This window comes from Lepidochelys kempii, chromosome 2 (genome assembly GCF_965140285.1).
Source record: "Lepidochelys kempii isolate rLepKem1 chromosome 2, rLepKem1.hap1, whole genome shotgun sequence".
Lineage (NCBI taxonomy): Eukaryota > Metazoa > Chordata > Testudines > Cheloniidae > Lepidochelys > Lepidochelys kempii.
In genome coordinates, this window is record NC_136381.1 from 141,765,549 (window position 1) to 141,791,539 (window position 25,991).

A 25,991-nucleotide genomic window follows, 5' to 3' on the forward strand; every position below is an offset into this window, starting at 1 on the left:
TTAGATGACAGCATCACTGAGATATCAAGAGGAGTAGCATAACTACATATATTTGTCCTTGGACAAAAAACTATACTACTTTATTATATTAGACTTGGGAAAATGGAAAGATATGTGGCATTACAAACACTGAAAAGAGACAGGAAAGTTCTGGGATATGAAATAAAATAATAAATTACATTTATGTAGCAGTTTATGTGTTCAGAGTGCTATACAAGCAGTAACTGTTTGATTCTTATATTATCCCTGTGAAGTACAGGTAAGCTGTAATGATTGTTCCCATTTTACAAATGGAGAAACTGAGGTGCAGAGGTGATTTGGTCAAAGACACCTAGCCAATTGTTGGCTAGGAATTCCTGGCCTCCTATCAGGATGCTATCATCCCTTAACTGGAGTCTATGCAAACATTCCATGTTTATTTTACTGTAGTTCATTGTCACACTTCAACATACATAGAGTGAGAATCTGCCAATAGGTAACAAAGTAAGAGCTCCTAAAACCAAATAAGGGAACCCTACTGACATTCAGATTTTATGATCTGTGGTCTTAAGCTCATTACATGTTGGTTCCATATGGACTGCTCTCCAGGGGTTCAGATTTGCAAGTTGCACAGCTGTAAGAACATATGATCACACCATGATAGGAAATCACTGGAGCCACTCATAGAAATTCATAGAATGAAATTCATAGAATCATTGGAGCCACTCTGGTAGTGTGTTTGCTCCTGAGCCCACCCCAACAGGCATGGTTGTTTCCCAATTTACAAAAGTGATCTAAAAATAGTGTGAAGTCCATGGTAAAGAAAATAAATTTAAGTGTAGGCCTAAGTGACAGCTAATAGCTTTGGTTAATTTTAATTCCTAAATTAGCAGATGCTTTTAAGGAGAAATGTAGGTTTTTAAAGAGGCCTACAGCTTTATAGTCAAGTTGCATCAACAAATTTGAGATGCAAAAATAAACAGATCTGTTCTCAGAGTAACAGCCGTGTTAGTCTGTATTCGCAAAAAGAAAAGGAGTACTTGTGGCACCTTAGAGACTAACCAATTTATTTGAGCATGAGCTTTCGTGAGCTACAGCTACAGCTCACGAAAGCTCATGCTCAGATAAATTGGTTAGTCTCTAAGGTGCCTCAAGTACTCCTTTTCTTTTTGCAGATCTGTTCTGTGCTTGTTTATATGTTAATCCTTACATGCAAACATGTAACACCAGAAAAGGTGGTTCTTCAGATATTCACATTACTAAGAGGTTAACTCAGCAGTCTTTACGCAGGCAAAACTCCCACTGAAATCAAGGTACCTGCTCCTGAATCAATGGGAATTTTGCCTGTGTAAGAAGGAGGATTGAGCTCTTAAAATTACATCTTGATGTTAATAAGCACACACACAAAAAGATATGTAAATCTATATTTGTATAACAGTAATAGCCCTTTTTGACAGTAGGGAAGTAGGTGAAATAGGGAATACTTGTGATATATACTATGTATTATATTTTATTCAGTCCACACATATTTATATGTAACTTTATGCTATGTTATTTTTTATTAGATGTCATTGTAGAATTTACTTTGAAATTGATTAAAATATAAATTTTCAGTGCATTCACAAATATAGTGCCTAATTCTTCCAAAAGTCATAAGGAGAGCAGAATTTCGCTCATAATCTCTCAGAGAGAGAAAAAAATATTTTCAGGACAAAGAGGACTAGATTACATAAATGACACATTTACATTAATTTGTTTTCAGAAGATGATTTCATAGCTCAAAAGTAGGACGGATTCCAAGAGGAATATTTGAAATAAATATGTATGCAGGATATTTTGCTTCAAACATTTTAAAAAATAAGTGTGTAGATTCCAATAAGTCTGGTGACAATGAGAAACATCAGCTTAGCCCCAACTATAATTAATAGTTGTGTGCTTTGTATTAATAATGGTTGAAAAAGGAACCTGCTCAGTGTAGTTTGTCCAGTATTGAATCACAGAAATGTAGGGCTAAAAGGGACCTCACAGGGTCATCCTGCCCATCCCCTCACACCAACACAGGACTAAGTCTACCTACACCATCTCCAACTCGCGTTTATCTAATATATTCTTTAAAACCTCCAGTGATGGGGATTTCACAACCTCCCTAGGTAACCTGTTCCAGTACTTAACTATGCATATAGTTAGAAAGTTTTTCCTCATATCCAACCTAAATCTCCATTGCTGTAAACTAAGCCTATTCTTGTCCTACCCTCAGTGGACATGGAGAACGATTGAGCATCATCCTCTTTATGACAACCTTTTACATATTTGAAGACTGTTACCATTTCCCCGTTGCCTTCTTTTCTATAGACTAAACATGCCCACTTCTTTCAATCTTTCAATATTTCCTCATAAATCATGTTTTCTATCATTTCTGTTTGTCTCCTCTGGACTCTCCCCAGTTTGTTCACATCTTTCCTGAAATGTGATGCCCAAAACTGGACCCAATAATCCAGCTGAAAGCTCACAAGTGCCAAGTATAGCAGAAGGATTACTTCCTATTTTGCAACATAACTATACATTAATTTTGTCCTTATCGTATGGATATTAGACAACAAGTTAATTTCAAAGGCTGCATAGTGTTGCCATGCACTGTCAGACAATCGCTACATTTCAAATCAAAATTGGCAATGCTTCTGTGATGAGTAAAGCAATATCCAGTATTTTTCCAACTCCACATTCTACTGCCAATCTTTGCATGAATAGGAAATTTTTGAATGGAGCAGGGATAGAATATGACCTCTAAGGCATGATCCTGCAGTCTTTCCTTAGGCAAAACCTCCATTGAAATCAGTGCATGGAGTAACGACTTCAGGATGATGTGTCTGATTCATCTCTCCCCAGCACCAATTTTATGTCAAATTTGAGATCATTTGTGTTACATTGGTGTAAAACTGAGGTAGTAGGGTGAAGAGTCAGGACCAAAGTCTATAGGACCCTGTCCTGTGAGAAGTTTGGTGTCTTCTGCAAGATGCACAGTGATTTCAAAGGTAGTTGAGGGGTTTCAACATTTAGCAGAATCAGGTGCTTAGTTTGTACAACAAAAGCCAGCATGGTACTGAATACCTCCTGTGAACTGTTGAGCCTACTCACTGCTGATGAAATGAAAGGGAACAGAGGGGACTCAAAAACCTTGCAGGATTAAACCCTCAATAAAGCTTGTAAAGTGTTTTGAGTTCCATTAGGATTAAAAACACCATATAAGTGCAGTATTCACATCATCATCAAATGCAAGATCACTGTCATGGGGTAGCATATTGGGCTTAATTCACCAATGCACTCCAGCTGCTTTGCCTTGAATCAGGCTTATGATTTTTTTTCCTATCTAGGGAAGGATTGATATTTTGGAATTGTGTTAAATCTGCAGGAAACTAACTCTTGCAACAGAAACATCTCAACTAAAGGAGCCGAATCTTTAACTACCCCCATGCAAAGGAGACTAATGCTTGCAGAGATAGTAATTAATGAGCAGCCTTTGGGCCTGCTTCTCCTCCATTTGAACTCGATGAGATCAGGATCAGACCTGACGTTTGTTGGATGTTTTAAATATCTGACATTCTAGTTAGTATACTTATTTGACAAGATTCTACATTCTTGGTTTCCATATTCAAATTACTTCGTGGCATTTTGTTCTGAGTTTTTAATTTTGTTTTTGCTGCTGGAAGCACTAAATAGCCATGAGCCAGATTGTTCCCCCTGCAGCCTGTGTGAAAGACTCTCTCTCCCTCATGGATCTCCTTCCCCTCAACAGCAGCATGCCTCCTACTCCAGGATCCAGCAGAGAGCACTCCACAGATTTAGGATCCTTGTCCCGGGAAGAGCCAGAAACTGGGCACACAGGGTACAGGCAGCCCCCTTGTTAAAAAAGAGTCCCCCATTTGACCCCACAGAGCTTACATGAAAAAGATAATACAGCCTGGGCCTGTCTTATCTGTTTACCTACCCCTTGCTTAGCAATGGTCCCACTCTAAAAGAGGTCCTAGGAGCAGCTACAGTCAGGGGTTGTCCTTGGCAGCACAATGCCATTGGTATCATACTTCCACTAGCATGGATAGATCTGGATTCTGGGAGACACCTCCAATTGTGTAATGGTCCTTGTGGTTTATTTACTGAGGGACAAACCCTGAGTTCTCACCTCCAATGGAAAGTCCACAAGGCAGTCCTCAGGGAGCTTTTCTTCTTTCTTAGTCCGCTGCTGCAAGTTTTACAGCAGAAGGCAACAATCCAGCTCCATGAACCATAGTTCATGGTATTAGAAATATAGTATGCAGTATGACAGAGCCCACATGCACATTTGGTAGATCTAATATTCTGAATAAAGAAAGGAAATTACCTTAAGCACAGGGTCTTCTTAATTTAGGAAGAAAACTATATAACCCCCTAATTTTTAAAGGATTTTTAAAGGATATTGTAAAAATGGCATGTTTTATAGGCTTTATGATTATTTCAATAACTCAGGGTTATTCTAGCAAATAATCAGGGTACTAACTTTAATTAGCAAGAAGCAAACATATTTGGTTAGCATGAGTGAGTAAATTCATATCCGTGTATTCAGTATACACGTCTTTGAAGGTGACACTGCTAAAGAACTGCTCTCACAGAGGAAATGTTTTTTTCTACAAATTTAATTTATCACTTGCAATGGAGCAGTCTGTCAGGAAAATCACTTACCTGGGGGTATGTCATCCTGCAAATCTCCTGTGGTTAGGAGGTCTGTGTTGTAGCAGACCTCCTGCCTGCTCCATTTCATTGTAAGCATTTATTTTCTCTGCTGTATTTTTCTATTTTCTGTTATTTAAGCTCTTCATAAGAAATAGTTTTTTAGCTCTTCAGTTCTGAGCCCCCATGTTACTCTCTGCACATGTGCACAGAACGGGGTTTACACTCAGCCATCTGGGTTTGGGGCAAACATCTGGGGGCGGGGGTGAGCTGCTGACTCCGTATTATGTTTGCTGACTGACTCCACAGAAGTTAATCTCTGGGGACTTTGGTTATTTTGATTAGGCCTTTGGGAACAAGCAGGCTGGCTGGTTTCTGCCAGATTCTTTCCCCAAAAACCTATGAGGGAAGCTAAAGCTGGTTCCTGCAATTTTTTGCTACTTTCTCCTACATATTATGGTGCACCTCTGGAGAGGGTAATCCAGGAGAAGCCATAGATTAGAGGAGATAAGAATTTGGGGGTTTAGCCAGCAGGGGACCTACATGTGGATGCCTGCCTCTGGAGATTTCCTAGAGCCATGTTGATCTCAGAGGATCCACAGATTTAGGGGGTGGAATTACTGTTCTCTTCCATGGGGGCCAACCCCATTCCCACAGAAGTACTCAAAGTGAATTCTGTGAGTCCCTACTCATGGAAATTCAATCCCTATGAAGGCTACTCCCAAGTAGGAAAGCATCAAACCCTCAGTTTAAAAGAGCAATAACTTACTATAGATTGTGAGGGAATGGGCTTAGACAGATGCTCAGAGGAAGTGTTTCTCTTGGGGCTATCAAAGCGAAGACGTGGCCACCTGCCAGCCTGAAGGTGCAGAGATGGTACTCTGAAAAGGCAGGTTGTGTCACAGCTTATAAACCAGTAGGACTTTTTGATCTCTTGGACTCCAGTCCCCTGAGGAGACTGCAGTAGAACTGCCATAAATAGCTCCATGTTCCAATATAAGGTCCTGGGGTCTGTCTCTCATGGGTTCTCCCCCATCATCAGCCACCACTGAACTGAGAAACCACTTAGGAGAGCTGAAGCTGCCCTTCATACACCAGGGTGAGGATCCTCTCAGGCCATAGACCATACAGGTATTTAAACCATTTAAATATCCGTAACTTCATCACACAGTTTTCTGCCCTACCAGTAGGAGCACAGTGTCCATTTCAACACCATACAATGTCCTCTCAAGATACAGCTACTGATTTGCCTTTTAACATAGGTACCTGGAAATTATCAGCCCCAAGGCCCCACAGACTGCAGTGGATAAGGGATAGGGTAAGTGTGTTGAAGTTGGGGTCAGATTCGCTGACAGGGACAGCTGTAGTGATAATTTGTCCTTCTCCTACCACTTTCCATCCAAGGATCTCAAAACCCTTTACAAACATTAATGAATTAAGCCACACAACAACCTCTGCAGGGTGGGGTACTAATACCCATACTTCATGGCGATTAGCGGCCACATTGATAGGCACCTTAAAAAGTAGCTGAGAGACTAGAGGATGAATCTGTAGAATAGAGGATATGTACATACCTCTCAATCTCCCAAGCTGTCAGTGTGAGAGGCCCCTTTTCTAATAAATGTAAAATGGCACTCTGACCTTCCCATGCCCTTATTTCAGGCATGGTAGTGGAGAGCAGTTGAGCAGAGGGGTATGTGTATTTAAGAATCTTTGCTAACTTTTGGTTTCTAAGTTGAAGAAAAAAGGAAGAACAGAAACATTTGCTTTACAAATATCTGTCAATTGTCAGATCATGCGTAAAGATAAGAAATCACTAAGATGAGTTGACATTTTTTTCTTTTGTGTTTTTCTTCTATTCTTTCATCCCTATTTTCTCTATTCTCTCCTTCTCCCAAACTTAAAATTGTTACTTCAGGTTTTCCCTGGGCCTCATAACCTAACCCAGGGATTCTTCATATTAAAATATAAATTATTTTAATTTATATATCACAGTAAAACAATATAAAACTGGGATATGTACTCTGTGCACTGTTATTTTGCTACCATAGATAGATTAATCATGCTAACTGCTCCATGCACAATTTCCATTGTGACTAATTAAGAAATGTATGATCACTGTAACATGGCCGTTAAGAGTTTTATCATTCTTAGGAGGATTGGTTTTAGAACACACTATTCCTGTAATGGAATTTGCTTTTATCAGCTAACTCATTTTCATCTATTCACAGTGATTTTTAAATCAGTTTTTATTAAGGAAATTGATCATGAGACTTGCATTTTGATATTTTTTTAATCTTCAGATTGGAAGCATTTTTGTGTATATTTCTAAACAGCAGAAGAATTGCTTTATCTCTTATCATTACGTTACACTGGATGGGTGCAGGTGCATTCAAAATAATCAGTCTCTCAGACCACAATATGGGGCCAAATTCAAACCTGGTGAAAGCCAGTGCAACTTCATTGACTGTAGCAGTGTTTACTGCTTACACTAGATTCGGAATTTGACCCACTCAGTTCATAAACTAGTAGTAAAAAGAAAAGGAGTACTTGTGGCACCTTAGAGACCAGCAATTTATTTGAGCATGAGCTTTCGTGAGCTACAGCTCACTTCATCGGATGCATCCGATGAAGTGAGCTGTAGCTCACGAAAGCTCATGCTCAAATAAATTGGTTAGTCTCTAAGGTGCCACAAGTACTCCTTTTCTTTTTGTGAATACAGACTAACACGGCTGTTACTCTGAAACTAGTAGTAGTGTGCTATATAATGTCGAAGCACAAATGAAGAAGAAAAGGATAAATATAAAGTACAAATAAGAAAATACTGACAGCTTCACAGACCGTCAATACATCAGATGCAAACTGATGTCTGTTTGGAAAGCAACACAGCTACACCCACTCTCCTGCCGGAATCTTGCATTTATTGGACTACAGTTCCAAAGCAAAGTGTAGCAGAAAAACTAGGTCTTTATGGGTCCTACCCACTGAAATCAATATATCTCTAAGCCTATGGCAGTTCTCCCACTAATAAATAACATTTTTATTGCTTCATTATGGTCTATTTTTGAACTGTCTTCAACAGACAGTTTCCTATCTCGTTTTAAAGGGTGCAAAAAAAGAAAAAAAACCCTAAAATAATACTTAGCGTTTATAGTTCTTTTCATTATCAAAGCACTTTACAAATATTAATAAATTAATCACAAAAATAATTAAATGCATAAGATTCCCAAAATTTAACCTGCAAAAAATAAAAGTACACACTGTTGAGCCTGCAGTGATTAAACTGAAGAATCACTTCCCTGTGCAAAAACCTTTTACCCTGGGCTAATAGGAAGATGCAAAGAAAGATAACCATACAACTTGAAAGAAAGGAAGAAATGTGTTGGCAAGCCAGGAAAGAGCTAAGTAATTGCATGTACATACACACTATTTACATAAATAAAAAGATTAGCTAACAACTCCTTCCCTTAAGTTTTTCAATCCATGTTTGTAAGGAGAATGGAAAATATATATTTAAACTGACAGGGTTAAGGAAAAAGAAGTTCCCATTCTCTCATTATTAGGGGAACTATTTTCAAAGAACCCTGTAAAACCACACACAATTAAACCTCAATAAGGTCTAGTTTAAACAAAGTCTAGAGCAGTTGACTCCCTTGGTGTTGGTCCTTCCTTTTTCAAGTGTCATTCTCTAGCTAACATCATACCAAAGGAATGGCAGGACTTCATAACAGACATCTACCAACTCTGAGATACTAAAAGTAAAATCTACAGCTGGGTTTCTGTCTCTGTGCCTTGGTTCCCATTTCCTGGAGCTGTCTTGATGCAGTCAATTCAGTGTATTGCCTACACCAGGGGTCTCAAAGTCCAGGCCCGCGGGCCATCTGCAGCCGGAGAACCTCCCCACTGCAGCCCGCGGAGGAGAGACGCAGGCAGACAGGCCACTGGCAATGTCGGCTGCAGGCACGGCCCCCCGCAGCTCCCATTGGCTGCGGGAGAGGGACAGAGATACCATCACTAGTTGCTGGGCAGAGTCAGCCATGGAAGCAGCATCATTAGTTGCCAGGCAGAGTCAGCCATGGAGGCGGTGTCACGTTTTTCCACAATGAAAATAAATAAGTCAAAAGACCGAACAAGACTATCTGATGCCCACATTGTTGCAGTCCTGACGGTTTCAACTGAGACCAAACATCAACAAACTGACAGAACTGAAGTGTTGCCAGGTGTCTGGCAAACACTAAAAACTCTCTAACAGGCGAAGAATTGTATAAAGTTGTATGACAGTTTTATTATTTCTAAGAAATTTGAAATAAAAAATACAATAGAAAAGTTTTCTTTTCTGAACATCGTCTTCAGTGACATTATTGACCCACTGGGAGGATTTGAGGACTGGCACTGGCCTACACTATAAATGCAAACATAGCAGAGTAAATGAAACAGCAAATCTTAATTGTCAGTTTATGTGTTTTATCTCTATTTCAGTGATAGCTATAAAATGGATATTATTTACATATCGTGTTTCATGCTGCTGCATTAAACTGCCTGGGCTTAATCATATGCAAAAATATATTTACACATGACTCCTCATTTGAGCAATGAGACACAGCAGTTTGTGCATTCATAGGTCATTAATTCATGGTACATATGCATTATGAGGTATCATTGCAAAGGTCTACAACTACCAACCACTGGCCCAGGAAAGTACCCCTTTTTGTAGCTTATACTGCTGTTAGTTTATATGAAAGCACGATGAAAGACCGCATCATCAGGGATACGTTCAAATTATGACATGATTTTGTTCAAAATGGCAGAAAAGGCTGTAACTATACTGAATAGTCCTATGAAATCAACATATTTCCATGGTTAAGAAGTCTCAATAGCTGTGAAGGAGAACACCTCTGAGTTTGCCTTGCAGCTCCCCATTTCCTTCTATTGGTAGCACTTGTTGTTGAATGAACAAAGTTCACATGCCTACTGAGACCAGCTGTGTTGCCACAAGCTACCTGCGCTGGTTATTCTACCCGCTCTTGCTCTGAGAAAGACTGGAACTCCTCATGGACCGGCGTTCATCAGATCATGACAGCTAGGTTATCCTTCTCTGGTAGGAATTAGCATATTTACCATTCCCCCAACCATTGTGGGGTGGAAAGACCATCTCCATTCCCAGATAGCCCGCCCTGAAGGCTCTTTGGACTGCTACTGTCAGCCACTCACCAATAAGTAGCCTAAACGTTGCAATCCTGCTATGGCTGTTGGCATTAAAAATGGATGATGTAAACTCCTAGAATGGACATTAGAGATACAAAGCAAGAGAATACTGCAGTACAAGGGCAATACATTTTAGGAAAACAAATGTTTAAGAAATTTCAGTTCTAGGGTCTGCAGTCCTTACTTAGGCAAAACTCTCCTTGAATTCAGTACTGGACTAGGGATTATCACAGTACACGTGCTAACAGACAGGTGGATGTGGAGGGACTGGACAGACGTGAATGAGGTAAGAAGGGGATTTCAGGTCAACTGAGAGGTAGGCTGAACATAGGTCAAGTAAGTGTGAGGAGAGAGTAGGAGACAGGTTATAGGGAAGTCCATGCAGACATCAGGTAAACAGGAGAGTGCAAGGGAACATGAAAACTCATTAGCTGAGAAGCAAGGGAGAAAGAGAGAGAGAGAGTTGGAGGACAGACATCAGTCAGTTAATGGAGATGGCCAAGGGAGTAACATCACAGGGTGAGTGAGGAGGAGGGTGAATGATTGGCTGGAGGTAGGCAGGAAACTTGAATAGGAGGACTTTAGTTGGGAGTAGGGGAGCTGTAAAAGGCAGGTGGTGGGGAGATATGCAACAGAGTAAAGCAGATATAGAGGATTATGGACCCTATGAGGAAGCAGGTTTCAGAGTAACAGCCGTGTTAGTCTGTATTCACAAAAAGAAAAGGAGTACTTGTGGTACCTTAGAGACTAACCAATTTATTTGAGCATAAGCTTTTGTGAGCTACAGCTCACTTCATTGGATGCATACTGTGGAAAGTGTAGAAGATCTTTTTATATACACACAAAGCATGAAAAAATACCTTCTCCCACCCCACTCTCCTGCTGGTAATAGCTTATCTAAAGTGATCACTCTCCTTACAATGTGTATGATAATCAAGTTGGGCCATTTCTAGCACAAATCCAGGTTTTCTCACCACCACCCCACACACACACAAACCCACTCTCCTGCTGGTAATAGCTTATCTAAAGTGAACACTCTCCTTACAATGTGTATGATAATCAAGGTGGGCCATTTCCAGCACAAATCCAGGGTTTAACAAGAACGTCGGGGGGGGGGGGGGTAGGAAAAAACTAGGGGAAATAGGTCACCTTGCATAATGACTTAGCCACTCCCAGTCTCTATTCAAGCCTAAGTTAATTGTATCCAATTTGCAAATGAATTCCAATTCAACAGTTTCTTGCTGGAGTCTGGATTTGAAGTTTTTTTGTTGTAATATAGCAACTTTCATGTCTGTAATCGCGTGACCAGAGAGATTGAAGTGTTCTCCGACTGGTTTATGAATGTTATAATTCTTGACATCTGATTTGTGTCCATTTATTCTTTTACGTAGAGACTGTCCAGTTTGACCAAGGTACATGGCAGAGGGGCATTGCTGGCACATGATGGCATATATCACATTGGTGGATGTTCAGGTGAACGAGCCTCTAATAGTGTGGCTGATGTTATTAGGCCCTGTGATGGTGTCCCCTGAATAGATATGTGGGCACAGTTGGCAACGGGCTTTGTTGCAAGGATAGGTTCCTGGGTTAGTGGTTCTGTTGTGTGGTATGTGGTTGCTGGTGAGTATTTGCTTCAGGTTGGGGGGCTGTCTGTAGGCAAGGAGTGGCCTGTCTCCCAAGATTTGTGAGAGTGTTGGGTCATCCTTCAGGATAGGTTGTAGATCCTTAATAATGCGTTGGAGGGGTTTTAGTTGAGGGCTGAAGGTGACGGCTAGTGGCATTCTGTTATTTTCTTTGTTAGGCCTGTCCTGTAGTAGGTGACTTCTGGGAACTCTTCTGGCTCTATCAATCTGTTTCTTCACTTCTGCAGGTGGGTATTGTAGTTGTAAGAATGCTTGATAGAGATCTTGTAGGTGTTTGTCTCTGTCTGAGGGGTTGGAGCAAATGCGGTTGTATCGCAGAGCTTGGCTGTAGACGATGGATCGTGTGGTGTGGTCAGGGTGAAAGCTGGAGGCATGTAGGTAGGAATAGCGGTCAGTAGGTTTCCGGTATAGGGTGGTGTTTATGTGACCATCGTTTATTAGCACTGTAGTGTCCAGGAAGTGGATCTCTTGTGTGGACTGGACCAGGCTGAGGTTAATGGTGGGATGGAAATTGTTGAAATCATGGTGGAATTCCTCAAGGGCTTCTTTTCCATGGGTCCAGATGATGAAGATGTCATCAATATAGCGCAAGTAAAGTAGCGGTGTTAGGGGACGAGAGCTGAGAAGCGTTGTTCTAAGTCAGCCATAAAAATGTTGGCATACTGTGGGGCCATGCAGGTACCCATAGCAGTGCCACTGATCTGAAGGTATACATTGTCCCCAAATGTAAAATAGTTATGGGTAAGGACAAAGTCACAAAGTTCAGCCACCAGGTTAGCCGTGACATTATCGGGGATACTGTTCCTGACGGCTTGCAGTCCATCTTTGTGTGGAATGTTTGTGTAGAGGGCTTCTACATCCATAGTGGCCAGGATGGTGTTATCAGGAAGATCACCGATGGATTGTAGTTTCCTCAGGAAGTCAGTGGTGTCTCAAAGGTAGCTGGGAGTGCTGGTAGCGTAGGGCCTGAGGAGGGAGTCTACATAGCCAGACAATCCTGCTGTCAGGGTGCCAATGCCTGAGATGATGGGGCCCCCAGGATTTCCAGGTTTATGAATCTTGGGTAGTAGATAGAATATCCCAGGTCGGAGTTCCAGGGGTGTGTCTGTGCGGATTTGATCTTGTGCTTTTTCAGGGAGTTTCTTGAGCAAATGCTGTAGTTTCTTTTGGTAACTCTCAGTAGGATCAGAGGGTAATGGCAGTTTGCTCAAAGTCTTTGTTTACATAGATACCCTTACATGGCATGTTGGGGTGCAACCATTAAAATGCTTTTTACTCATCTGTCTTTGACCCCCTTCTACGTGGTCCCATCATATCAACTCCTATTAAGCCCTGCTCTCTTTGTTACGGTTGTTCCCTTTGCAGTTCTTAATGCTGCCCTCATGCCACATCTCCTTTCAGTACAATACACCTGTATAACTAGTGTCTTTAATCTTTTTTTAGAAAAATTAAAAGCCTGTAGGTTGGCTACTCCATTATACCCTCAATTCCCTGACAAACAACTCTCAATTGATATTCCTTGCACAGATATGAACTTTTCACCCACTTTAATCACTCTGTGAAAGCTTGAGACACATTTTCCCGAAACTAGCAAAGATGTCTGTTTGTACTCCCTAGGTGGCTCTACCGACTGTACCACATACGACTGCATTTATTATGATCAAAAGGTACAAATCAGTGAATGGTACATAATGTACAATAGTATCAGTGAAAGCATTGTTCCTTCTCTCCTATGGATCATGCTGAATACCATTCTCATATCTTGAAACCCTTTCTGATTGCCATCAGAAGTAAGTGCTGGAAAAGCATCTTTAAAGGCAAGTGATCCTGCTCATCTAACTTCTGAGGGAAAAAGAGAAACCCAGACCTCTCCCTGGCTCTTTATTGAGTCTCATAAATTTCTGACACATTAAAGATGGCGCTTCTGTTTTTTAAGTGCAAAAAGCTTGTGTCTGTCTTTCTGTCTTCCCATTAACCTCCTTAGTTCAAAAAGTTTCAAATAAGCTTCAGATAAACATACAGCAGAGCCATATTCTGCAGTACTCCTGGCTCAAAGCAACTGCAAAGCCATTTTAATTGGCAGGTTCAGCTGGAATGAAGCAGCCAGGGCACATCATTGATTCTGACCCACAAACTTTGGGGAACTTACTCAAACCAAACTGAGTGACTGACCTTTCTGAAGTTCACCCATCACTCAGTTTGAATGGATTCACTTAAACAATCTCTCTGGGAAATTATTAAACTGTGCTCATTACTTTGTCAGGGACAACTGTAATGCTGTATTTTGCTAATGTTGGATAGAGAAGTGTGTTTAATTTGCATGTGCTCTAAGATGCTAGGGATCAAACAAATATTTGTGCACAAGATACTTATAGCATATGCAAGGACAATATACTATGTGAATTAGAAATGGTTTTATAGTCAGCTACATTTCTTTTAATGAGCAGCTAGAGACATGCTGGTAATGCTTTTACACTTTCTTATAATATCTTTAAGGGGCTTGGTGCAGGTTTGCAATTAACAAAATGAAAGTCAGTCATGATGCTGCCTAGACACAAGCCATCTACACTACCCTTTATTATAACTGAGAGACCAAAACCATTGTTAAATTGTCATTAAGTTTGAAAAGGCATGTTAATAATTTAGCCTTATAATATAATATAGTTATCAACTATTAAAAGCCATTCACCATTAACTATTAAAATTCACGCATACGTGCCCTTCTTCATTACTGCAGCCTTTTTCATTCGTCCTTTGAGAAATACAGTCTTGCCCCCTTAAGTCCATTCATTAATCTATATGGCATACTACATTTTGCATTCTTCCTTTAAGATCTGCTCTGCCAAATGATCTCACCTATAAATTCAGTTTTCCTTTAGAAATGTTTGGTGCTTACTTCCATAGTGCCCTCTTTGCATGTGAAGATGTCCTTAAAAAAATTTGCAAAGCCACTATTATTCTCTTTTAAATCACACGGGACTCACCTCTGCTGTGATGCCTACAAAATATTAGCTAAGCAGTTTGTGAACAGAGACTGCTGTTTGCTACACTAAACATAATCATTTCCCTGTTTCCTTTTCCTCCCTGATCAGTTTGTTGCAATCCAACTGTTTTCTCTCATTGTATGTTGAGATTGTTAACTCTTGGGAATAGGGTCTGTTTTTGCATGTGTCTACAGTACCTAGCACAATGAAGGCCTGATTGGCACCACTATAGCGATACAAATAATAAATAAAAATAATATCCAGAAACAGAAATTAAATATAATGACCTACTTACCAAATGTTTTCTGTGGTAATTCTGTGACAATTATACTATAATGGAAAAACTGTGAGGGTAAAAATTACAGTTTACGAGACCATCCGTTTATTATGCTGACATTTGAGATCAAAAGTCACTTCTTTGAATTAAATAGATTGTTTTAGCATATTTCCTAAATTATTATTAAAAATAATAATAAAAACTCTCCCAACAGTATTCTTCCCAGGCAGGCTGTGAAATGTTGCTGTGGAATGATCTTACTGGCAGGGATAATGAGAAATACATACAAATATCCCCAGTGTAGGACCAAGAGGTAGAAGCAGCCTAGAGGGAAAAATTCACATATTTCTAATACCAGAATATATACTGGCTCCAGGGTAGGATTTTCTTTTAGCATCGCAATAATATACCGAAGCAGCTTTGCCACCAATATTATTATCTCCCTGCAGGACAAGGATGCCCGCATAGCTTTGAGAGACATAATGCTAATATATTGCTTCCATCAGAGTAAGATCTACCTCCTAGGCAGGATTCGTAGTTTTCTAATTACTTAGCCTTATACCTAGAGTAAAATAGATATCTCTTTGAGGACTCCGATATTTTCAGTGAGTTAATTTTGCCCTCCTTGTTGCCCCAAAGCAGGAATCCCACCACTGACATTTGATAGCAATACCATTGTGGCAGGGTCATTTTTCAGAGATGGGTCTTCCATGCCTCACAAACAAGTAGCTCTGGACCAAATTAAGGTCAGTGGAGTTATAACAGCAGAGAAATTGTCTCTTGGAAGCTGTAGGGCAATATTTCCGTAGGTAAAAGCTAATTTGTGATCATTTTCTTCATATTAAATCTACTGGAGGAATAGATTTTCTCTGCAGTATTATTTTACTCTGAAGGCAAGTTCTGTCTCAGGATAACTATAAATTAGTGTCACCTTTGGGGGGGGGGAATCCTGATTTAGAGAAGGCAGAAGGCTAAAGCATTAGAGAGACCCTGTCTTGGAAAGTACTGTAAATCCTAATCTGGAATGTAGCTGTCTTTTTGTAACTTTTACTGGAAAATACAGCAAGTTTTATTATTGCAAAGACAGAACTGCATTGTACAAATGCTAGACTGAACCTACCTTAGACATAAAATGAAATCACTTTGGTGATGGAAATCTTACCTTGGAAGAGTAACTTCATAATTTTTAGTGCCAGGAAAATCCTGCCCTAGAAACAGCTGCTTTGTTATGATTCTGCCCCAAAGTTATGTCTATTTAATTTCTCCCTCTTTTCCTTTATGAATAAACCTTGGCAAATAAAAAAGGGTTTTTTTGTTGTCATGCTGACTGCCATATTCAATCAAATTATGTAAATCCTCTTAAAATGTATCAAATCAGTTGTGGGTCTTACAACATTTAATGTTAGAAAAAAATCAATTTATTTGTAGATCAAAGTGGTTCTGTACAAACCCTGCTGGAATTAACAATGATATTTATTTTTAGTATCTTTCTCACACAAATGATCATATCCTCAGTGCCCTCTTCTCCTCGCCCTGCTTAAGCTCAGTGAGACTTCCCCAGAGTTACATATTGTATCTACCACTTCCCCAGTCTTCCTGCTGGTAGTGCTAGATAAAACATTGCTGACACCTGAAGTCAGGTGTTTCATGATACATTTCTATCTGCTTTCAGGAAAGACTCACAATATTGGAAAAAAAAATGTCAGTGCAAATGTTCCACAATTAAAATTCAAAAGTCAAGAACTGCAAAAGTTAAGGATCAAAATTTGCTGTCATTTATTACAGTGTAAATCTGGAGTAACATCATAAGCATCAGTGGCATTATTTGAGATTTGTGTCAGTGTAAATAAAAGCAGAATTAAAAATATATCCAGTGATAAAGAATCTGATTCTCCTCTCACTTACATCACTGTAAATCATCAGTAGCATAATTGAAGTCATTGGAGGTAAAACTGGTGTAACTGAAGGAGAATTCAGTCTATAAACCATAGTAACATATTCATTAACAAGAAAAACAAAAATAGAAAACACTAAATGTGTGCAACGCAATCCAGTGACTGTGGCAATAAGGAGCTTCACTTTTGCATAATATAATTTACCTCCTTTTTTACTGTCTTAATATTGAAGTCTTAATATTGCAGTAGTGTTGGGGAGAGATTCGGTGCAAAACCATTTTGTTTGTAAAGCACTTTAGAAGCCGTGGAGATACAAATGTAATATAAATGTAAGCTGGTTATTGTAGATGAGAGGTGTTCCCTGACCCATTTTGTATCTCAGAGACATGTACAGGATTGTTGCCTCTTCATTACAGTTTTTTCACAACCAGCTCATGTGATCTAAATTAATTAATTTGGATTAATTCACACTAGTAATTTTTATACATAGATATATTTGTTCTTCTCCCGTATCTTCTTTTAAAATAGCTAATAAATTATCTGAACAATAAAAATGTAGGGAACATTGTGTTACAGTATGACTTGTAACAGCCATGCTTGTTAACACTAGGACCTCTCAAACGAGGAATTCAATAATTTTCTGTTTTACGAAATCTGGACTGTTGTTCTTCCGACGTGAGTTGCTGGTTCAAAATAATGTTACTTTACAAAATGAATCAATTCTTTAATATTTAAACCAGGTTTGGCCTGTCCAACTAGCATGTAAAAATTATTTTATTCATATAGCTGACTGAAATAGCCTTATTTAAAAAGTGAAATGAAACAGAGCCAAATTCTACATTAAAATGCATGCAATTCCCATTGATGCTGATGGAAACTGCATACACATATTCAAGGGCTGAATTTGATCCATGGTATCATTGTGCTATGAAGCCACGCAAACTCAAGAGTTGGACGTGAATTAAATATTTCCTGAATTATGCATAATTATACTGAAAATGAACTATCTCAGCCAGTCAGAAGGCAGGGATGCTGTACCACATCTGATGTATAACTCTATACTGTTCCTCACCTCCCAGTTCTGTAATTTTCCGCTCACTGATCGATTCTGTATGTCTGATACTGATTTGAACCTCTCTTGCTTATTTTATCAACTATGTGCAGAATAGAAGTACCAGAACTGCTAACTAGTGAACTGGATATTGTTCTGGATCCAGTCTCATATCTGAAATGTTCATGATTAATTATAAGTCGTAGTATCAACTTGATTGTATTTATATTTGTTTTCTGCTGCGTAACCATGGTACCATTCTGATATGCAGGCATCCAACGAAACCTATATATACATACATTTATGTTCTCTTGTGGTGCAGTGATCCTTGTATTCCTGGCCAATTCCATAGAAAAACTTGCTCAGGAGCAGTCACGGTATATTTTCATACTCAGAATTAAGGACTGTGGTCACTAGCTGCCAAAGAGAGGGCAGCTTTAACACACAGTGCCAAAAAGGAGCTGAAATCCATGATCTGAAAGAAAGGGGAGCATAAATATCCCTCTCTTGTTTAGGTTGAGCAGTTGCTATAGGTAAAAAAAGGAGCTTTGTCATGCCCTGGGTGGTTGGTACAGGGAAAGGAAGAGAGAGAACCTCTACCTAATCTAATTCATCCATTTTTGTGATTCTATGATCCTGATCAATGGTAGTATTAGAGGAGTGACGACTGAAACAAATGGCATAAATAAACAGCCTTTTACAAATCTACTTTGACAGGCAAGCATGATCTACCATATTCTATGACTGTAATATTCAAGTGACTATAGCAGATATGCAACTATTAATTGGCTTGTGTTAAAAGGCATAAATGAATTAATAAATGTTTTTGTTATTGAAACACTTATTACTGGCTAGAACTACATATTAATATTTGCCTCTATATGGCTTTTCTTTGGCAGATACTATTATAGGAATATATGGGAAAAAGAATTGCACAGAATTCATATGACCACTTATGTACTGCATCTGACATTTAAATGAAAAATATAATGCGTATTACAATGATGAAATATTAGAAACAAAAACATTTGAAGTCAAATGTTAAATTCTAAATTGCAACACATTGATAATAAAACAATTGCACACATTTTAGTGTGTTATGCTTCCATTACAAGGAACTTTGTTGTGTCAGTTTCTGGATCTGACATTGTCACAAAATTAATTTGGTATACAATGATTTTACTGTGACAGTACATGCATTTTGGTGTGTATTGTATTATTAATGCATTGTTCCAAATGATTGGATAGATATTCGCCATTGCAGATAGCATTGTAAAAAAATAACAATTTATGATGGAAAATCTGACATAAGGACACTCAAAAGGGCTAGTCTTCTGCTTCTTTTGCCTTTCAGATTCAGACACCAAGAGTTTTGTTTGTAACTTCAGGAGTAAGCTTTTTAACAAGCACTTACTATATGCCATCTTATCAGGGCTTGTAATATCTGATTGAGAAGATCTCTCATTACATTTCAGGCCAGAAAGTAATATGGATTACTTCCAGTTACTTGTCCTGACAATCAGGTCATTCCCATCTTGAGAGTGAGTGATGGTGTTGAGCTGATTATTTCACCCAAGATCCTGATCCAGCGCCACTGAAGTTGATGGGAATGTGTTCACTGACTTCACTGAGAGTTGTATGTGGGCCCTAGTCTCTTCACTGTTCAGCCTGTCTTCATCTTAGACGAGCGGCTATATTAAACTTGCACCCACACTAGTGATCCCTCCAGAACAGGGCTAAGGCGGTTTGATGTGGCAGTGTGGGGAAGTTCTGCTGCCTGTGTTGTACTTGTCCAGTAGTTAGATGTAAAATGTCCTTCTCCAGGACTGCTGGCGTGGTATCTTTCCCACTCACTACATTCATACAAGCAACTTTTAAAAGATTTCTATATGTATTTAAATAAGAAAAAAATTATAATGGAGAATCACAATGACTATGTCTTCCTTGTGTCTAACATACAAACTCCTCTACAAAAATGCACTGCTCAGTTTGATAGAAGATTTAAGTTATAAATGTTGAGTAAGATAATCCTTTGCTAGATCAGACTGCAACACAGTGCAGAGAAACCTCACCTCCGAAGCACTAATATTCATACAACTCAAACTACATAGAAATAACAATAGCTTTTTAAAGCATATTATAAAGTACAATAACATCATTACACCCAGTTAATGTATAGTGAAGCCTGCTACTCATTCACAAAGAACGCCAATTTGGATGGCTTCAGTACCTTTATACTATCCCTATCAACTGCTATACAGTGATGATTTTATTAGTAGTGATGCATCATCCCAGCCAGTTTGCCTTGGGCTCACTTAAATGGTGTTGCTATAATGGGGTAAGGAAGATATGGTCTGGCCAGCTTCTGCTGGGCTCTCAAATCTTTGATTTACACTTTCATACGTACTTAGCTTTACTGTACCTGTCTCCTTTGCACAAAGACAGGATATAACTCACACCCTGAAGCTCTCACTGATATTACCAGGGACTATTAGTAGAGGTCCTAATGGGCAAAATGCTGCTTAAACATATGTTTGTATAAATACGGCTAATGACAAGATGATACTGACAGCAAATTATAGACCTGAAATTATGAAAATGGCACTAACACTGCCTTGTGTATTTTCCCTGAATCTCCCCCATCATTCTTCCTTTAAAGTTCCTCAACAATCTCCCTTCGTTTTCTTTCCAAAAAGGCAAGTATGCCATGCGGGACCTGGTCCACCGACTTCCAGGAGGTAACAACAGCAACAGCTCAGCAAGCAAGGCCATGTCGGATGACACTGTTACTGCCATTTGCTGCACTCTGCATGAAGTCATCACTAAAAACATGGAGAATGCCAAGGCCTTACGGGATGCAGGAGGCATTGAGAAGCTGGTTGGCATTTCCAAGAGTAAAGGAGACAAGTATGTTTTGCAAATCACCTCACACCTTTTGTAACATCTTTAATAGGTGTAATTAGTACTAAATAGGTTTGTCTTGTCTGGTGAAATCATTAGCTTCATTATTAAGTTTAATCATAAATCACTTGTGTTAGTAACCGTGTCAGATGTTGGAAGGGAGACAGGAAACAAGTAACCCAGTATCAAAGTCCCTGCCAGGGCTCATTTTTTGGCCTGCTTTCACTGGCAATGTGCAGCATCATGAATAATAATTATTTATAATAATGACTGGCATGAAACATTTTATCACCATCAGGCGATAGCCTGAGACATTAGGCCCCTGTGTAATGGGCGATGTGCCATGGGAATAACCAGGAGGACACTGTGAAAGGATTTATGCCTCACAAAAGTACTATTCTTCTCCTACTCCCACTTGCTTTGGGAATGCCAGAAGTAAGTAACTTCACCACTGTGCATGCTGCAGCTTACTCCCCACCATACAACAGTTATTTTGGCTGGCAAGTGGGGGATGGGGCCACAGCTCTTTCCACTTCCTCACCCCTGTTCCCACTCCCTAGTTTGTTAAGAAGTATCAGGCCTTCTGTCTGCTACATTAAATGGCACCGATACATGTAGGAGAAGACTCACACCTAACTATGATGCTCTTAGCAACAGCTATGAATGCATCTTTTTTTTTCTGAGTCAGTGCACACTGTTGACAAAGCGATCATTGGATTCTCTCCTTTTGCTGGGAGTGGTTGCCTAGAATAGCTTGGTTACAAACAATATACATCAAACTTCCAGAGGTATGATTGCTTTGCCTTCTGTGGGACCATGTCAGTTTGAAAAATGGAAGATTTCACTCTAATGCATAGATCCTTCTTTCAGAAGGGGGATATGTTATCAGCACAGAGGCAGCTGCAGCCTCGTGGCTCTAATGTGGCTCCTCACAGCCAATCTTCAGCCTGAAAGAGGAATCCACCCACTCAACCTGGTACTGGAGCAGTGTGCTGGGCTAGGCAATTAATGCATAGCTGACACAATTCAATCTTATTCCCTTTTCTTCTATTATTATTCTCTCTCCTTTCATGCTTCTCACCCAGTACACTTTCATTATTATAACTCTGTCAGGAATTGAGAAGAGTAGCAGCATTACCAATTGTGGTGATTCCAGTTGTGGGAACTGCCCTTGTACTGCTGACTCACCTTAGGAATAAAACATATTACAATTTTGATTATAAATAAATTACATATTAAACCAAATTAATTGTTGTTACTAGATCAAATTAACTGCTGGCATAAGCAGGTGCATCTCCATTTTTCTTCAGTAGAATGTGCCCACTGACACCACCGGGGAATTTGACTCCAAGTTTATCCTTCTACATTAATAAAACTTAAGAAAATCTACAGAAACTGTGTATTTGTCCACCTGTATACTCCTCCCGCAGAGATCATTATTACCTAGTGACATTGGGGCTGGAGTTTTCAAAAGAGCCTAAGAGAATTAGCCACCCAACTCCCATTGATTTAAATGGGATTTGGGTCTCCTGTTAGGGTCTTGAAAATGTCAGCCTTACAGCATATGGTGAGCCAAATATAACCCCTAACTGCAAATCCAGTGAACCTAACCTTTTGAAAGCCATATATTTCTAATAGTCTAGGACATGTCTGCTAATATATGTTTTCAGAATGCCCAAATAATAATTGCAGTGCCCTCTATAAAGTGTTTTTAGACCTACTGATGAAAAGCATTGTATAAGAGCTAGATATGATTATTTTTATTGATTTTGTAGTGGTAGAACAAGAAAATCTATCAGCACATGATACCAGCTCCTCACCTAAAACAGGAGTTTATACTCATCTTTCAGAGACATGAGACTTTTTTCCCATTCCTTCTATCTTTTTCATTTTTTTCATGGAGGTTCCATTATTTCAAATAATAATTGTAGAAAGACTATCTTGCCAACCTGTTACTTAAATTAGTGAAGTTGCACAGTTTAACAGAATGCAACATTGTGTTAAATTATAAAGTATGAAATCTGTTAACAAGACCAACTGTTACTAGCCTCAGAAGAACCATTTATTGTTGCTTCTAGTATAATCACCGTCATATTAAAAAAATCAATATGCACTGTGTCTGCTTCCAACAGAAGTCACTAAAGCTTTAATCCAGTGGATCAAAAACTCTGTTTCATGAGAAGGCAAGTCAAAAACTCTTTAACCCTAAAAGTTGTTACAATAGAATTTATAGAGACATGGTAGATGAGGTAATATATTTTATTGGACCAACTTCTGCTGGTGAGAGAGACAAGCTTTCAGACTTACACAGAGCTTTTCTTCAGGTCTGGAGACAGTACTTGGTCCAATAAAAGATATCTCATCCACCTTGTCTCTTCAATATCCTGGGGCCAACACAACTAAAACAACACTACCTATAATAGGATTTATAGAGATTTTAATGGATAGATTTCAATTTGTCATCTGTTACACTATTCTATTCCCTTCATCCAGATGCTCTTCAAAGAACTGGAACCCACAAAATTGCACTATACTGGACTGATGGGGAATTTTTGCCATAGTCAGTGTACTTCAATACAGAACTTAAATATTAATGCATCTTACATTGTATGCAGCATGTGGTCCTCCAAATATGGAGCCAGAGTGCACCTGGCTCCTTTGTGGGTCCACAACTGAAGAAGAGGACATGAAGGTCCTTCCCTTTTCCTCTCATCCCATGCTTCCTGCACAGGGGTAGGACACAATCACAGTAGTACAAGGACTATCTGCTCTAATCTCTGTAAAGAGCCCACAGCCCTAGTCCTCTCTTCTCTACAGTTGTGTAGCAGAATTGGCATCCATGGGATCAGATTGGCCAAATTCAGTGGATCTCACTGCTCTTGGCCTCCCCTTGGTATTAACGGCATGATTGGCACTGTTACCACACTGGTCATTCCCTACTCCCCGTACCCCACTAGCAGCTAAAGATGGGTAAATAATTAAAACAATGATGTGTGAAAGTGTTCATCAAATCCCTATCAACTCATGAACTAATCACCCAGTTCTATTTGCAGGATGAATAATAGAGATGGGCAGAATCAACAAATAATTTACTAGGAAAATATTGTGGAAAACAACTGAATAAATTATGTGATTAACATTATCTTACCAGCTCTGCTGGCAATGCAATTGTGACCCTTCTCAGTTACCACTACCCACACTGGAACCAGATGAGTAATACATGCTGCCAACAAGTGGAGTAATACATGCTGTCAAGTGGAGTGCCCCAGGGGTCGGTCCTGGGGACGGTTTTGTTCAATATCTTCATAAATGATCTGGAGGATGGTGTGGATTGCACTCTCAGCAAATTTGCGGATGACACTAAACTGGGAGGAGTGGTAGATATGCTGGAGGGCAGGGATAGGATACAGAGGGACCTAGACAAATTGGAGGATTGGGCCAAAAGAAATCTGATGAGGTTCAATAAGGATAAGTGCAGGGTCCTGCACTTAGGACGGAAGAACCCAATGCACAGCTACAGACTAGGGACCGAATGGCTAGGCAGCAGTTCTGAGGAAAAGGACCTAGGGGTTACAGTGGACGAGCTGGATATGAGTCAGCAGTGTGCCCTTGTTGCCAAGAAGGCCAATGGCATTTTGGGCTGTATAAGTAGGGGCATTGCCAGCAGATCGAGGGATGTGATCGTTCCCCTCTATTCGACATTGGTGAGGCCTCATCTGGAGTACTGTGTCCAGTTTTGGGCCCCACACTACAAGAAGGATGTGGAAAAATTGGAAAGCATCCAGTGGAGGGCAATAAAAGTGGTTAGGGGACTGGAACACATGACTTATGAGGAGAAGCTGAGGGAACTGGGATTGTTTAGTCTGCAGAAGAGAAGAATGAGGGGGGATTTGATAGCTGCTTTCAACTACCTGAAAGGGGGTTCCAAAGAGGATGGCTCTAGGCTGTTCTCAGTGGTAGCAGAAGACAGAACAAGGAGTAATGGTCTCAAGTTGCAGTGGGGGAGGTTTAGGTTGGATATTAGGAAAAACTTTTTCACTAGGAGAGTGGTGAAACACTGGAATGCGTTACCTAGGGAGGTGGTAGACTCCTTCCTTAGAAATTTTTAAGGTCAGGCTTGACAAAGCCCTGGCTGGGATGATTTAATTGGGGATTGGTCTTGCTTTGAGCAGGGGGTTGGACTAGATGACCTCCTGCGGTCCCTTCCAACCCTGATATTCTATGATTCTATGAACACCAGCACCATGTGCTTCTTTTTTGCCACCAGTTGTGCCCTTTTCACAGGGAAACACCAAGCACAAGTGTGACTGTTCCCCAACTTCTTCAGGCAGGCTCTAATCCCTTGTAATTTTCTCTTGGAGCTCTGCTGCTTTATGTTTGCTGAGGGGATGAGGTTAGTCACAAGATGTGGACTTTCTGCATAGTCACATATTTATCCTATGTTGTCCTCCCTGGCCCGTCTCATTGGGTTTAAGACATCTGCTCTCTCTTGTACTGCCTAAACAAAAGGGAACATTTGGCTCTAATTCTCTGAAATAATTATTCAGATCTCCTGGGGAAAGACTCCAGAAGGAGGAGTCCATGTGAAGTTATTTTTGTCTTTTTATATAGGTTTAGAGTGCAGTCATTAATAGGTTACTGTTGTCAGTGTTTCAGAACATAAGTTCAAATTTGGGTTCCAGATGAATTTTATTTAGTCACAAAGCATTGATCATTCTGTGTATTTATGATCTATTATATTTCTGTGTCCTGCCCCCAACCCCCTCCCATCTTAAAACAGTGCTCATCACCTGGCTAGTTCCTCTGTTTCCTCTGACCATCTAGTAGAAGGCACTGGTGCAGTAAGTACTCACTCATCTGTTCCTTGAAGTGCTTAAAGTCTACCAGCCCAGGAGAAAGAAACCAAAGCCCTGTACTCTTGTCTTTCATGACACTGCCCACAGGGCTGCAGCCAAGCCATCTCTCTAGAAACAATTTGTCCAAGTTTTGCCCTCTGCAGCTTTCTCTCTCTCTACCTTCCCCACTGCCCACACTATCAGTTAGCCAGTTCAGCAGTTACTCTCCATCTTGACAGAATTCTCTTGTTCTCATGTTCCCAATGTGAACCCTTGCTTCTCATTCACTGTACAGCACAAGTGTATATTGGTTTTGTTCCTCTTCTGACACTTAGTAATATGGACATGAAGAGTGTGTTTGTCAGTCAATAAAATGTTACTATCCAAACTACTTGAATGTAAAGCTCTTAGAGTATACAGATAAAACTGGTGAATAGCAGAATTCCACTTGAGAGTTTCAATCCTTTGTAATTGACTCACAAATCATCATTAATTGAGCCTGGGATTTAACAGTCTCTCT

General features: G+C 39.8%; 1 protein-coding gene across 4 annotated transcripts in view; it reads left to right on the top strand.

The window, feature by feature from the left end:
* The window catches only part of CTNND2 (catenin delta 2), a 1,186,471-nt gene that overhangs the window by 1,103,760 nt on the left and 56,720 nt on the right, over positions 1 to 25,991 (top strand). For all 4 annotated transcript variants that reach the window (XM_073332332.2, XM_073332334.2, XM_073332335.2 and 1 more), the window contains one exon: positions 20,432 to 20,642. In XM_073332332.2, the coding sequence (XP_073188433.2) occupies positions 20,432 to 20,642 (211 nt within the window). The remainder of the gene's footprint in view (positions 1 to 20,431; positions 20,643 to 25,991) is intronic.